This window comes from Carassius carassius, chromosome 18 (genome assembly GCF_963082965.1).
Source record: "Carassius carassius chromosome 18, fCarCar2.1, whole genome shotgun sequence".
Classification (NCBI taxonomy): domain Eukaryota; kingdom Metazoa; phylum Chordata; class Actinopteri; order Cypriniformes; family Cyprinidae; genus Carassius; species Carassius carassius.
This window is the reverse complement of record NC_081772.1, coordinates 12,383,501-12,395,737: the sequence shown is the minus strand read 5'-3', so window position 1 is coordinate 12,395,737 and position 12,237 is coordinate 12,383,501. Positions and strand designations below refer to the sequence as shown.

Here is a 12,237-nt window from a genome sequence, read left to right as displayed (position 1 = left end):
TTGGAATTTTAGACAACTAATACAAAGGCCAACTTTTTGTGCCACAGATTGTCTCTGGATCTCCACAGTAACCCTGAAATCTTCTCTGATCCCTGGCCAACATGATATGAATGTGTTTACAGACCCACACCTGTCAGACCGAGCACTAAATCACCCCGATTTGGCTTGAGTAAACCCAGAATGCCACACTGTGGGTCAGGGAGGTTCACGCGTTCCCCTCAGGCGAGAGAGGAATTAGAAGATCAACCCTGAGGAGAGGCACTGCTGCAACATTCCACACTTCTACTGAAGACATGCATGTCTGTCTTTAGAAGAAGAAGCGGCCTTGAACTTGGAACTGACATTGACCTTGGTCTAGGATATCATGACGTGTCTTTTTAAGGCATTTACTCTTTGAAGCAGTTTGCTTTCAAGCACATGTTTGGGCCCAAGATGCCCTTTAAGAACTTTAGTTTTATAATTACTTTGACCTTTCGTGCCATGCACAGAAATTTTTAGACTCGCAGCTGCGCAACAAACAATCTCACAAGACACAAACATGCAGTAATAAAAATCAGCCAAAGGCAATAAACGTGTTTTACATCTATTATCTGTTTATTATTCCGAAGTATGTACCAAAATAATCGCTATGCATAAAAATAGCATTCTGCATTGTTTAACTAAGTAAAAATGTTTACAGTCAAGCATCACTAATCGTACAAAAATAACAACACAAAAAAGAGACAAACAATGAAGAACAGAACATCCTCAAGTCAGTGTGCAAACTGTTTATACAGATGGAAATGCCTCTTTCTCATGTGGCACTCCATGATAAATTATTTAAATAGCATTTATCTACACACACACACACATATGAAACAGTCTTACAAACAGAGACAACAAATAAAGCAATAATTTATCAACTTAAAAAGTACTGGACATTTGAAGCACTGGCAAATGCAATCCTTAAAAAAATGTTGTTTGCCTCTATTTTCCATTGGGATGTGGGGCTGGCTGTTTGTTCTATATACTATTTACAACTTGTGCTACAGTAGCAATAAAGCAACCAATTTGTTTTCTCGAAGCAAAGGAAAAAGTACTTTTAAGCTTTAAAATACAAAACAGCAATGAGGTAATATTTGTACATTAAATTTTTCCTTTATCTCTCTCTCTACAGAAAAGGCAAACAGGTCAGAAGATCATCTCCTTTGGAAGACGGATGAATGGTTCTTGACCGGAAAGGTCTGGATGAGTAGTTTTAGACAGAACCTTGGTTTCTTTTAAATGTTGAAATAGTTGTTTTTAGTGAGGACAATCTTTAGAAATACCCTCGCTTGTGCTTCTTGAAGCAAAATCACAGCACTTAAAGTGTTTAATAAGTGCTACATATATATAGAAAAAGTTTAAATGACTTAAACTCAACTTAGATATTAGCATCTCAAAAATAAATCTCACACTAGAGTACTTGGTAATCTAGTATCCATATGTGGTGAGTCTTTAAACCTTGGTCTGTCCAATTCCTCTTCATACAACCTTTCATTATGCCATTTCTAATGAATATGTTAAAATGGTTTAACCATCTAGCCCTGAGAAAACTATCCCCGCTAAACCATAAGTTATCTCCCGCCAGACCTCAATGGGTGTTCATGATACTTAAGAGGTGACTGCTAAGCGAAACTTTAAATAGATGAAATTTAGATACAAATCAATAAACTACATATTTGTCCTTGTAAAATCACCTGCTTAGACTGTCAGCAAAAACAAAAATAGTATTATTTTACTTATACAATGTTTTTAATCCATTTGTTGTTGCTTAAATACATTAAACATTCACAACTCTTTTGTTGTTGTTGTTGTCAAGAAAATGGTTTAAAGTTTTGATAAAATACTGAATATTGTAATAGTAATCTATTTTTTAAAGGGTTGTGCTTTCTCTAAGTTATCCATAATTTGGACACCTGTTTAGGAAGAGAGCATGAAAACACATGTGAGAGAGAGAGAGAGAGAGAGAGAGAGTGTGTAAAGGTTTTGAAGTGCATAGCTGTCTGTAGGGAGCTCTTCCCACACAGAGCCGAATGAGGTTTTTCAGAAAGAGATCTCAGTCTTGCCAGTTAAGCAAAGCGAGGGAGACCTTCTTCTGCTCTGCCTGCTAATGGTGGAGGAGTCCAGATTCTGCATCGGAAGCCACTTGGTTTCTATCTCAACCAGTGACAATTACATTTGAAATTAACTCCCTGCTTTCTTGCTCCATCAGTATGTGAGCGGCAGCAGAAAAAGTAGCGTCAAATCGGTCCCTGGACTTTGCCTGGAATACATATTTATACGGAAAGGTGCATTCTTTGATCAACTTCCTGTCTGTGCAATTACACATCTGAAAAGCAACAGAAAGACAGGAAATGTTAATGATGAATGTGAATAAAAGCAAGCAAACTTTTATTTGGATGATCTTATTTGGATGTGTTGATGCTCACCTCTGCATTCATATTTGAGGTCTGAGAAGTACACCATCTCTTGTGAGAAGACAAAGAGACCCAGTCTTCCACCTGCGTATGTTTTGTCATAAATTCTTCCAGAATCTGCCATGATCTTTTTGCCTTCATACATGACCACTCTGAAATATATATAAAAAAATAATTATTAAAATACATATAAATAACTGTTTTTTTAAGCTTCCATGATCTTTTTAGGAATACCTTATGTGCCCAGTTCTTGGTCTATGAGTCAAGTGCCATCTGTAAGCAGTGAAGTCTTTCCATCCCACATTCTTTGGGTCGTGCCACAGTGTGCGCACCTAAAAAATAATAACATACATAAATATTGGCATTCATATGAAGCATGTTTCAAACCTGATTTCATCACAGTGACCCTGTTGAAACCTACCTGTCCTGAAGTGTCTCCGGTGTGCCAGAGGGCATTCCTCAGATGCTCGCCTGGCCCTGTGGTGGAGTTAACCACTTTGATTGACAGCCCTGAGTAACCCTGTGCCTTGGTAGGTGTGCTGGACCAGTAGGTCTGTGTGATTTGCTTCCACATGACCACGTAGAAGCGAGAGCTGGACTGGTATCCGAAAACGAAGCCGGCGTAGTCATCATCCCTATCCGTGTTGATGAAGAATGTTCCACTGAAGTCGACTGAATTAAACTCATCAAAACCTTTAAAGAAATTTGGAAAATAAGTCAGAATTTATGTAGTTATATGTAGTACATGTTTTGTTTTTGATTTGTGGCCATTTGTATTTTAATTAGATTTTTTTTTTTTTTTGAAAATGACATGTCTGTTTCTTCAAGCTAAGGTACTGTGCAGGATTTTCTACTTAATTTCTATTAATTGATATTTTAAACACAACCTATTATATTTACATGTGCAAGGTATTATATTTATTTCTTGTTTAGGTGAAATTTAGTTAATTATTATTATTATTTTTTTTTTATAGACTGAACCTACCAACAGCAATGCCGGGGTCGCAGTTGACTGTCTGAACCAGTTCTTTTCCTTGGTGCCGAACCACCCAGTTGGGGTCGATCTGAGAAGTCCCCTTGGGATCAAGAGGAACCATCTGGAATTTACGGAAGTCGGTTTCACTGATGTCAAAGTTCTCTGGACAGACATCATAGATATCTAGGACATTGTCTTGGTCAAAGTCATCTTTACAGGCGTCACCACGTCCATCGCCTACAAATGGAGAAGTTAAAGCAGTAAGTATAAATCTTCACATTAATGAGTGCAATAGTTATGAATATTCAGTTGTAAAACTGACCATCAGAATCCAGTTGATCTGGATTGGGAACCAATCTGCAGTTGTCTTTGTCATCAGGGATGCCATCATTATCATCATCATAGTCACAAGCATCTCCTTTACCATCCTTGTCGTGATCAGCCTGGTTAGAATTAGGGATGTATGGGCAGTTGTCCATGTTGTTTTGGTGACCGTCCTCATCGATATCCTGGTTGCTGTCACATTTGTCTCCGACACGGTCAGAATCAGAGTCAAGCTGTTGGAGTGAAAGTGTAGAATCAGTAAATACCGATGTCTCAGAGTGTCTATAATGTAAAGTTCTATGGCTTTCTTAATTCAATTATTCCCTTTTTTTAAAAGGCACAAACTTCTGTCCAAGTTGGCTCATCTGTGTAGGTTTTTTCAGAAAGCAATCTCATGTTCCTGAAGCTTGGCACTACCATAGTCACATTTCAGGATCTAATGAGGAAAGTGGGTGTGCATTCCTTCTCTTCAGTTAACCATGGCACAGGTGTGATCCGCAGGGATTGAGTGTCCTCACTAATAACCATTCTTTCCCTCCGCATATCCTTCAGGTTAACTGAATACTTGTGAGTGTCACTGAAATGCCACCAAGTGCTTTATTGTTTGGCTTTGGATTCAAGGAGAAGAGGATTTTCTCCTCCCATTCATAGCTTAGTAAAGACTGCGACTACCCTCTGGGTTTTTTTTAAGCAAAGGCTCTAAAGCTGAACTGAACAGCTCACAGATCTCTGTGAAATATATAATGGTTTGAAAACACCTGCGGAGTTCACTCACTCGTTTAGGTCTCACATATACATACCTGGTCTGGGTTGTGTTCCAGAGGGCAGTTGTCACACTGGTCACCAACTCCATCGAGATCGGTGTCTTTCTGGTCGACGTTGTACAGATATGGGCAGTTGTCGTTCTCATTCAAAATACCTGTCAAAAAGAATGACATAATGGTGAAGATTGATTAAAAACACACTGGAAAGTGTCAGGATGATTCTCATGAAACCCGTCAAGAACATATCCAGGTTATAATGAAAGAGAGAACAAACAAAATAAATTAAAAGAGAAAGAAATTATTACATTTGGCAGTTATTCGTTTGTTTTATTTTAATATTTGTATTCAACATGTTTATAAAAAAATATTTTTGTTCTCATATTCTCATTATCATAAGACATGCATTATTTTCTCATTACTGTTATGTGAAGAAAATGTTATATTATTTAAAATGCTAGGATTTTTGTTATAGTTTTTCCCCTCCTACAAATTGTGCATTAATAGTGTTAAATAAAAAAAAGCTGTGAAAATGATTAAAAAGGTAAAATATTAGTATTAATAGTATTACAGTACTAAGATTGGTCGTGTAAAATATGCTTAAGTACTAAAAATGTGACAATGCCAAAAAAAGCTTCATTTTCTTTATACAAAATAAAATGTATCTTATTTCTTTTGATTATGGAGTGAAATATGAATGTATTCTTGGCAGGTTTATCAAGGAATGCCCGTGTATGGATAAACAAATAGAGCACAGTTTCGTACCATCTCCATCAATGTCCACAGCACAGGCGTCACCTTCACCATTGTTGTCAGTGTCAGTCTGGTCTGGGTTGCTGTTGTATGGACAGTTATCGCAGCGGTCTCCCACGTCATCGCGATCATAGTCATACTGTCTTGGGTTGAAGATGAGTGGGCAGTTGTCCTGTTTTAAAAGAGACCACAGTTCAGATATAGAAACATATGTCAAATAACAGTCATGCAATTCTCCATAGGGCCTGCTCACACAAAGGTTATTACTTTTAGATGTTAGGCTTGTAATTTGGCTGCGGCTGTGTACAGTAGGGCTATTTCGTGGAGCGCAATGATAAAAGTGAGCCTTATTTTAGGAATTGGACCAAGGATAATATTGGATTAGCAAGATACACTGCATGTCTTTCAGAAAGGTAAACTAAGTTTACCTTCCACACCTCAGACTGTACGCTATGTAAAATCTGTGTGTATTTACTTTCTTCATTCATATACGGTGCGAAATGTACAGAAAGTCACTTGACTGGAATGAGCGCCTATGGAATATACTGTATAGACTTTAGATATTGATATTTTACCCTGTCATCAGGAACGCCATCGTCGTCGTCATCATTATCACAAGCATCACCAATTCCATCTTTGTCATAGTCCTCTTGCCCAGAATTGGGAAGATTAGGGCAGTTGTCCTTAAAAATGAAGAGTAGTATATGAATATAAACACTAGCTACAATTATTTGTATTTTTATAACAAATAAACCCAATCTATGCCAACCTTCTTGCATTGATAGGTTGCATTCTCGACACACACAAGATCAGCATTAGGCCAGCCATCAAGATCAGTGTCCTCTCCACAGATGTGTCCATTTCCAGCAAAGCCAGGTTTGCACTCACAGCGGTACATGGGGTCTGAGAAATGGCCCAGGTAGTTGCAGCGAGCATTCTTATTGCAGTCGTGGCTTCCATCGAGACAGGGATTGCGAGGCGTGCACACCTGCAGGAAAAGATAAATCAGTCAATGCATATTAGTTCATAAGCAGGTGCGATGCTGATAAGCTGTAATCTTTTGGTGTTCTCTCATTTACCTGTTTCTTGGAAGCAGCGTCCTCCACTCCTCGACCAAACGGCTGTGGACCGGTGTAGCGAGAGGGGCACGGCAGGCAGTTGTAGCCTGGCACTGTGTTCTCACACCTATGGACTCCATTAAATTCAAAGCAGGCATCAGGGACCTCCTTACACTGTAAAAGAGAGAAAAAGGCAATCTGAATGAGATTTTTGCTGCCCACTGCATTTCATTACTAAAATAATAATTAAGTATCAGCCAGGATTTTAATATAGGTTCATCCCTAAAAAGCAGTGTACTGCACCTCATCGATATCCTTGCAGTTGATTCCATTGCCAGAATATCCTGTGGGGCATTTTCCACATTTCCAAGAGCCATCTGGGAAGCTTGTACACTGGGCTCCTTCAAAGCATGGATTTGAAAGGCATCCATCTGTGACAAATGAAAATAAGTAAATGATTTATCTCTGAAACACAGACTAGTGTCATCTAAATGGTTGAGTGACATTATAACTCACCAATTGGACAGGCTTGTTTGTTGCAAAGCTGGCTGGCCTTTGCTTCTCCCACACAGTCTTTGCCGCCATACATGGGTACGGGGTTATTGCAAAGACGTTTACGGTTTTGGACACCACCACCACAGGTGGCAGAGCAAGTATCCCAGGGTGACCATGGTCCCCAGCCACCATTGACTATGAATAAATACACAACAAAAACAACTGTACTTTTTTAGACACAAACACACAAAACAAATAAAAAACACACTTCATAGGGTGTTCACTTACTCGGACATGGTGACTTCTCACATCTCTCAGTTTGCCGACCTTCACCCTGGCAATCTTTGCCTTCCATTTGAGGTGTTGGGGAGTTGCAGAGACGGATGCGCGTGATAACACCAGCACCACACGTCACTGAGCAGGAAGACCAAGGTGACCAGTGACTCCAGCTGCCATCTTGCTTAACTGTAAATGATAGACAAGGGTTACTTTTCTCCTTTACTGTGAGGAAAAACCATAGACACTTCTGGCCATTGGGCATCTCTTACAGCGCTTGTCACACTCCTGAAGGTAGCAGTCTCTCGTCTGCACTGACGTGCCCTCACAGTTGTTATTGATGCGGTCACAGGAGCGACCACGCTGCTGAATGCCCCTTCCACAGGACACAGAACAATGGGTCCATTCAGACCAGGGGGACCAGCCATCCTCAGCGGAGTCGCTCGCTGTCGAGAGAGCAAAATGAGACAATAGCAGAGCTATTCCTTCTTTCTAAAGCAGCAAAATAGGGAAAGGCTTTTAATACTGGGCCTTAATGGACTCAATTTAGCCTGGGCAGCTCGAGACAGACCACTCCAGGGAACCCTGGCATGAACCAATCAGCTGGAATTCTGGGGAAATGTCAGTGTATTTAATGCAGAGGGATACTTTTCTCCAAATGTGGAAATGGTATTTGAAAACACCCTTGATTATGCCATAAGTTCTAACACGTGAGGCTGATATTAACTGAAATCCTTGTTATGCACGACGAGCCCTCAAGACGTGAGGAGTCTGCCGTTTCCTTTTTTGAGATTCTGCCAAACAGCACCAATTTTCCACCTCTCTTTAACCAATTTAGACAATTATGGCCATTTAGTGATTCAGTGATGCACAAAGCTCTAGTGTTCCTTTCATTAGTTAAACTTCAGTTGAAGTCTATTGTATGATGCAGGAATGACTGTGGATGTTTGGGCAGGAACAGCGCATTCAATTTAAAAGTTTATAAAAGTCAAAATGTTGCCTGGTTAACGATACAGCACATTCAAGTTGACACGGAAGTATTATTATTATTTTTTTTTTGCTTGCACATTTACTTTTAATCTGTGGGTGAGTCTCTTAAGCTTACCAAAACTGCATTTTGTTTTATCAGAAATACAGTGAAAACAGTAATATTGTAAAATACTGTTACAGTTTTTTTAAGTGTTTTCTATTTTATTCTTTTTTAAATGTAATTCATTTATGTGTTGGCAAAGCTGAGTTTTCAGCATCCATTACTCCAGTCTTTAGAGTCACGTGATCTTTCAGAAATTATTCAAAAATACTGATTTGGTGCTATCAATGTTGATAAAATGTTGATGATTTTCATAATTCTTGGATAAATACAAAGCACCGTAGTTATTTGAAATAGAAATCTTTTGTAACATTATATATTTCTCTGTCAATTTTGATCAATTTAATGTTTTTGCTCAGTAAAAGTATTATATATGTGTGTGTGTGTGTGTGTGTGTGTGTTTAGTGTCTAAACTTTGTTATACAGTAGTTCAGTTGCACTTACGGGTTCCACATCGAGGGCAGCACTCCCCATCAGGCACTGTGGCATTTGCGCATGGTATTAGGGGACATGAAATCTTGCGGCACACTGTTGCAGAGTTCTGTGGTTAACACAATGACTCTCATTAGACTCATTAGACTCTCATCTGTTAAAAGACATGCCACGACTGGTGCATTTGAATTAAAAACCATAGTGTAAAACCTTACTGTAGTGCAACACCACATTCAATGTTACAATTTTCATTCAAGTCATCTTAAACTGAAGCTTGAGAGTGGATAACCTGGTCATATTTAAGTCTGTGTCATTAGAAATGTAAGTGTTCCTCAGTATTAATATATTGTGGCATTTCATAGAGAATAGGCTGAAGGTATGTATACAGTATCCCATAAATACCAAAGTTTATAAGGTTTAGTTATTTGACTGTATTCTCTTTAGCTACCACAATTTCACATTTTTAATTAGAGACTAGGTAGTTCAGGGAAATGGATACACCCAGCTTAAGTCTGCCACAATGGATTAGACTAAGACCGGTACTGTGTATCGCAGCACCTATATAACATGGCCCCCATCTCGCTTACACAAATTAGTGGCTTAATGACAGAGCAAGCAGCCCAAAGAGTCTAACAAGTACATGTCTGCAGGTTATTAGGTTCTCACCTGGCAAGTGCACTCTGTGCAATCATCCACTGTCCATTCTTCCTTGTTTTTGTGCACAATTCCATTGTGAAGACAGACACCAGCATGAATGCCCATGCGACTCATGAGCATGTTTTTCTCATCCGTCTAGAAAACAGAACAAATATTGAGGTTTGATTATGTAGATGGAGTGTTAATCTACTGCATGTGTCCACTACACAAGTTCAGTATATTTATGTGGAACAACTTTCTGCTCACCACTTTGCGGAGTTCATTGGACAGCTCTTGCACCACCACACCAAGACCTTTTAGTTCCTTGAACATGGCAGCTAGGTCCTCACATGAAAAGCCACATATCATCTGCAGATCTTCATAGGAGAAATATACAGATTGCAGTGGTTAAAAATGCATTTGGATTCTCAACTTGCGTATATATTATATTTGTATGGATTACTTAAAAGGAAGGATTACCTTTTGTTTTGTGGCCAGTGTAATCAGTCCTGATTGCAGGTCTGGATCCATTTATGGGATTGTCAAGTGTGATGATATCAGTCATAATTGCTGCAAGAGGAAAGGGAATTCAGATGGATTAAACTCCATTATAAAAAAATATTAAGCAGATGGAAATGTTGAGTGAAAAAATTATGAAAAAAGGCTGATGGCAGTGAATGTAGAATGAAAAGTCTTTATCTTATATGGCTATAGTTCATTCACTGGCACAGAAGTGGTACTCTAATGTTATTTCAAATACAATACAAAATTAAATAGACTTAAAAAAATGTGTATGTATATATATTATTATTATTATTATTATTATTATCATTATTACATTCGTTATTAATATTTAATCACCAAATTAAAGTCAGTGTGGCATAATCCAGATGCAAGAAGCAGTTTTGTCATCATCTTTTCTTATGGATTCATACACGTGTTCTGCATTACACTCACAGTTATGGCATCCTTTATTCCTCAGAATTGCTTCAAGTGTAGTTCCGAACACAAAACGCACGTTTTGAAGCACCCCCTAAAAAACATACACAACTGATTAATGCCTCTCACTGTATTTGGAATGCAACAGGATTCATAGATAGCGAAACGTCCACTCACCATGAACCTGTCCTTCACTGCACCCTTGCCAATCCTCAGGCTCGCCACGCCTGGGATCTCCTGAGTGAGGATAGTCTGGATAGAAGCATCGAGCTCCGCTGTATTCACCTCCTCACATCCCACATAGAACTGAACCCTGTCCTCCTGCACGAAAAGGGTGATGTTTTTCCAATGTCCCACCGCCAAATCCGCTTCCTCGATGGACACGACCTGTTGCTTGTTTTCAGTGGAAAAAACGATGTCCAGAGTGTTGGCTTTCCCGTTGGAAACGATTTCGAATACGGGTCCGGAGCCATCTTTCTTCTCCACGGTCAAAAGGCTTCCCCTGGTGTGTTTGAACTGCTTGAAATTGACCAGGAACAGAAATCCTCTCTCCGCGTGAATGGAATCGATTAGGTCCCTGAAGGCGCTCTCGGGAACCGGGGGGATCAGGTCGGGGTTCAGGATCTTGTAGGCGGGGCTGTATGGGTCGTCGCCTTTCACCAGAGTCACCCCGTGGTTCTTCCTCGGCACTTGGACGAGCTCAAACAGATCGAAAACACTGTTGTCGTCTCGACTTTCTACCAGGAGTCAGGAAGTTAATGCAGTCTCATTATAATGTACTTAATATTAACGAATATTTTTTTCATTTATTAGCTACATGGATCTCTTTGTAATTGATATTCGGTTTGGTCAATTGTTTTGCTCATACACTGCTTTCTTTATAGGTGCTCTTGTCTTAATAATAAAATGAACGAAACTTAAATTATTATTTTATTTTAATAGCCTACATGTATTTAGGTAGCCGTGTAATGAGTAGGCTAGGATAATGCATAAAAAAGCCTGTCTTTATTGCAAAACAACCCCATTCATAAACCCCTTTACCCTTGTTGGAGTTTTTTTTGTGATAATTACCAAATGTCTGTCAGTTATTCCTTATATATTTAAAATATAGTTATACTTTAAACCACGAAAGCGTTCACTCACAAACGCTAAACGTCATCAGTTAAAAGATGTATCATCGCTCACCTGCGACTCTCGCGCTCTCGCAGCTCCACAGCATCAGAAGCAAAAAGATTGCAGCTGACTTCATTTTTTCACGTACTCTTTTACCTATCAGAAGTCATACATAAATGTGTAAGTTATTGAAAATTCACCAAAGCTGAACCTTATCAGGTCAATCAATTATTAAAAAAAAAAAATAAACCGCACCTTCCACGCGTTTCAAACAGCAACAAATCCAGGAAACGTGATATAATTCCTAAAATGCGTCAATCAAAGGTCGTTTCAAAATAAAGAGATTATTTTCCTCTTTAACAGCGGTCTTCAGTATTCGGTGTTTCTTTGCTGTAGTTAAAGTGACCAATCTAACTTTTACCAAAGAGAACAAAGTGCTATTTAAATAGTTTCATGACATTCCTAAGCGCGCGTCTCCTCCAATCAGATGCTGGAAGGAAAAAGGGACGAGCTTGCGTTACCTTACAGAGTGTTAGTATAAGTTACACACAGGAGGGAGAAAACGCACCACATTCCATCGAACACATTCCATAAACATAATTTTTGTTTTTTCTTGACCGCTGCGTCCGTTTAGTGCCTATTTATTTGCCCCTGATTATTTGTGTATCCACGACGTGCTGCTTCTTTGTTTTGTTATTCAATAATCCCAGTTATTTATTTTCACCGAAATCTCTACCCTACCGTTCGTTGTGTACATATTTTATTTCTGTTCATCCATAATGAACGACTTAAACGTTTTCACGTTCAAAGTGCTACTTTAGTTTAGAACAAGTGTTCTATAACGACTAAGTAAGTTTAAAAGGAGTGCTTGGTGCCATGCACAGCATTTTACAGGATGCTCGTGAAGAAAGTGCAGCTGTAACATGTCTCTCCTCTAGAGGCCGTT

The 12,237-nt window shown here is 39.0% G+C and overlaps 1 protein-coding gene across 1 annotated transcript; it reads right to left on the bottom strand.

Annotated features, from left to right (window-relative positions):
• Positions 1 to 573: 573 nt before the first annotated feature.
• On the bottom strand, positions 574 to 11,714 carry LOC132092406 (thrombospondin-1-like). The gene is made up of 23 exons (XM_059498628.1): positions 11,547 to 11,714; positions 11,364 to 11,447; positions 10,356 to 10,915; positions 10,197 to 10,272; positions 9,720 to 9,809; positions 9,507 to 9,616; positions 9,270 to 9,395; positions 8,616 to 8,712; positions 7,354 to 7,527; positions 7,094 to 7,270; positions 6,827 to 7,000; positions 6,614 to 6,741; positions 6,332 to 6,484; positions 6,022 to 6,240; positions 5,828 to 5,935; positions 5,265 to 5,424; positions 4,539 to 4,657; positions 3,737 to 3,971; positions 3,424 to 3,651; positions 2,860 to 3,131; positions 2,673 to 2,770; positions 2,451 to 2,590; positions 574 to 2,350 (listed from the first exon to the last, which is right to left on the bottom strand). The coding sequence occupies exons 2-23, from the start codon at positions 11,425 to 11,427 to the stop codon at positions 2,343 to 2,345; spliced, it is 3,516 nt and encodes a 1,171-aa protein (XP_059354611.1). The 5' UTR covers positions 11,428 to 11,447; positions 11,547 to 11,714; the 3' UTR covers positions 574 to 2,342.
• Between the last annotated feature and the right edge of the window lie 523 nt (positions 11,715 to 12,237).

Bases quoted from the DNA above. Each gene is read 5' to 3' on its own strand.
- LOC132092406 (XM_059498628.1), bottom strand. From the start codon at position 11,427: ATGAAGTCAGCTGCAATCTTTTTGCTTCTGATGCTGTGGAGCTGCGAG. The intron at 4,658-5,264 runs GTACGAAACTGT...TCTTTTTGACAG, and splicing joins TGTGGACATTGATGGAGATG to GTATTTTGAATGAGAACGAC. The intron at 3,652-3,736 runs GTCAGTTTTACA...CTCCATTTGTAG, and splicing joins AGATCAACTGGATTCTGATG to GCGATGGACGTGGTGACGCC.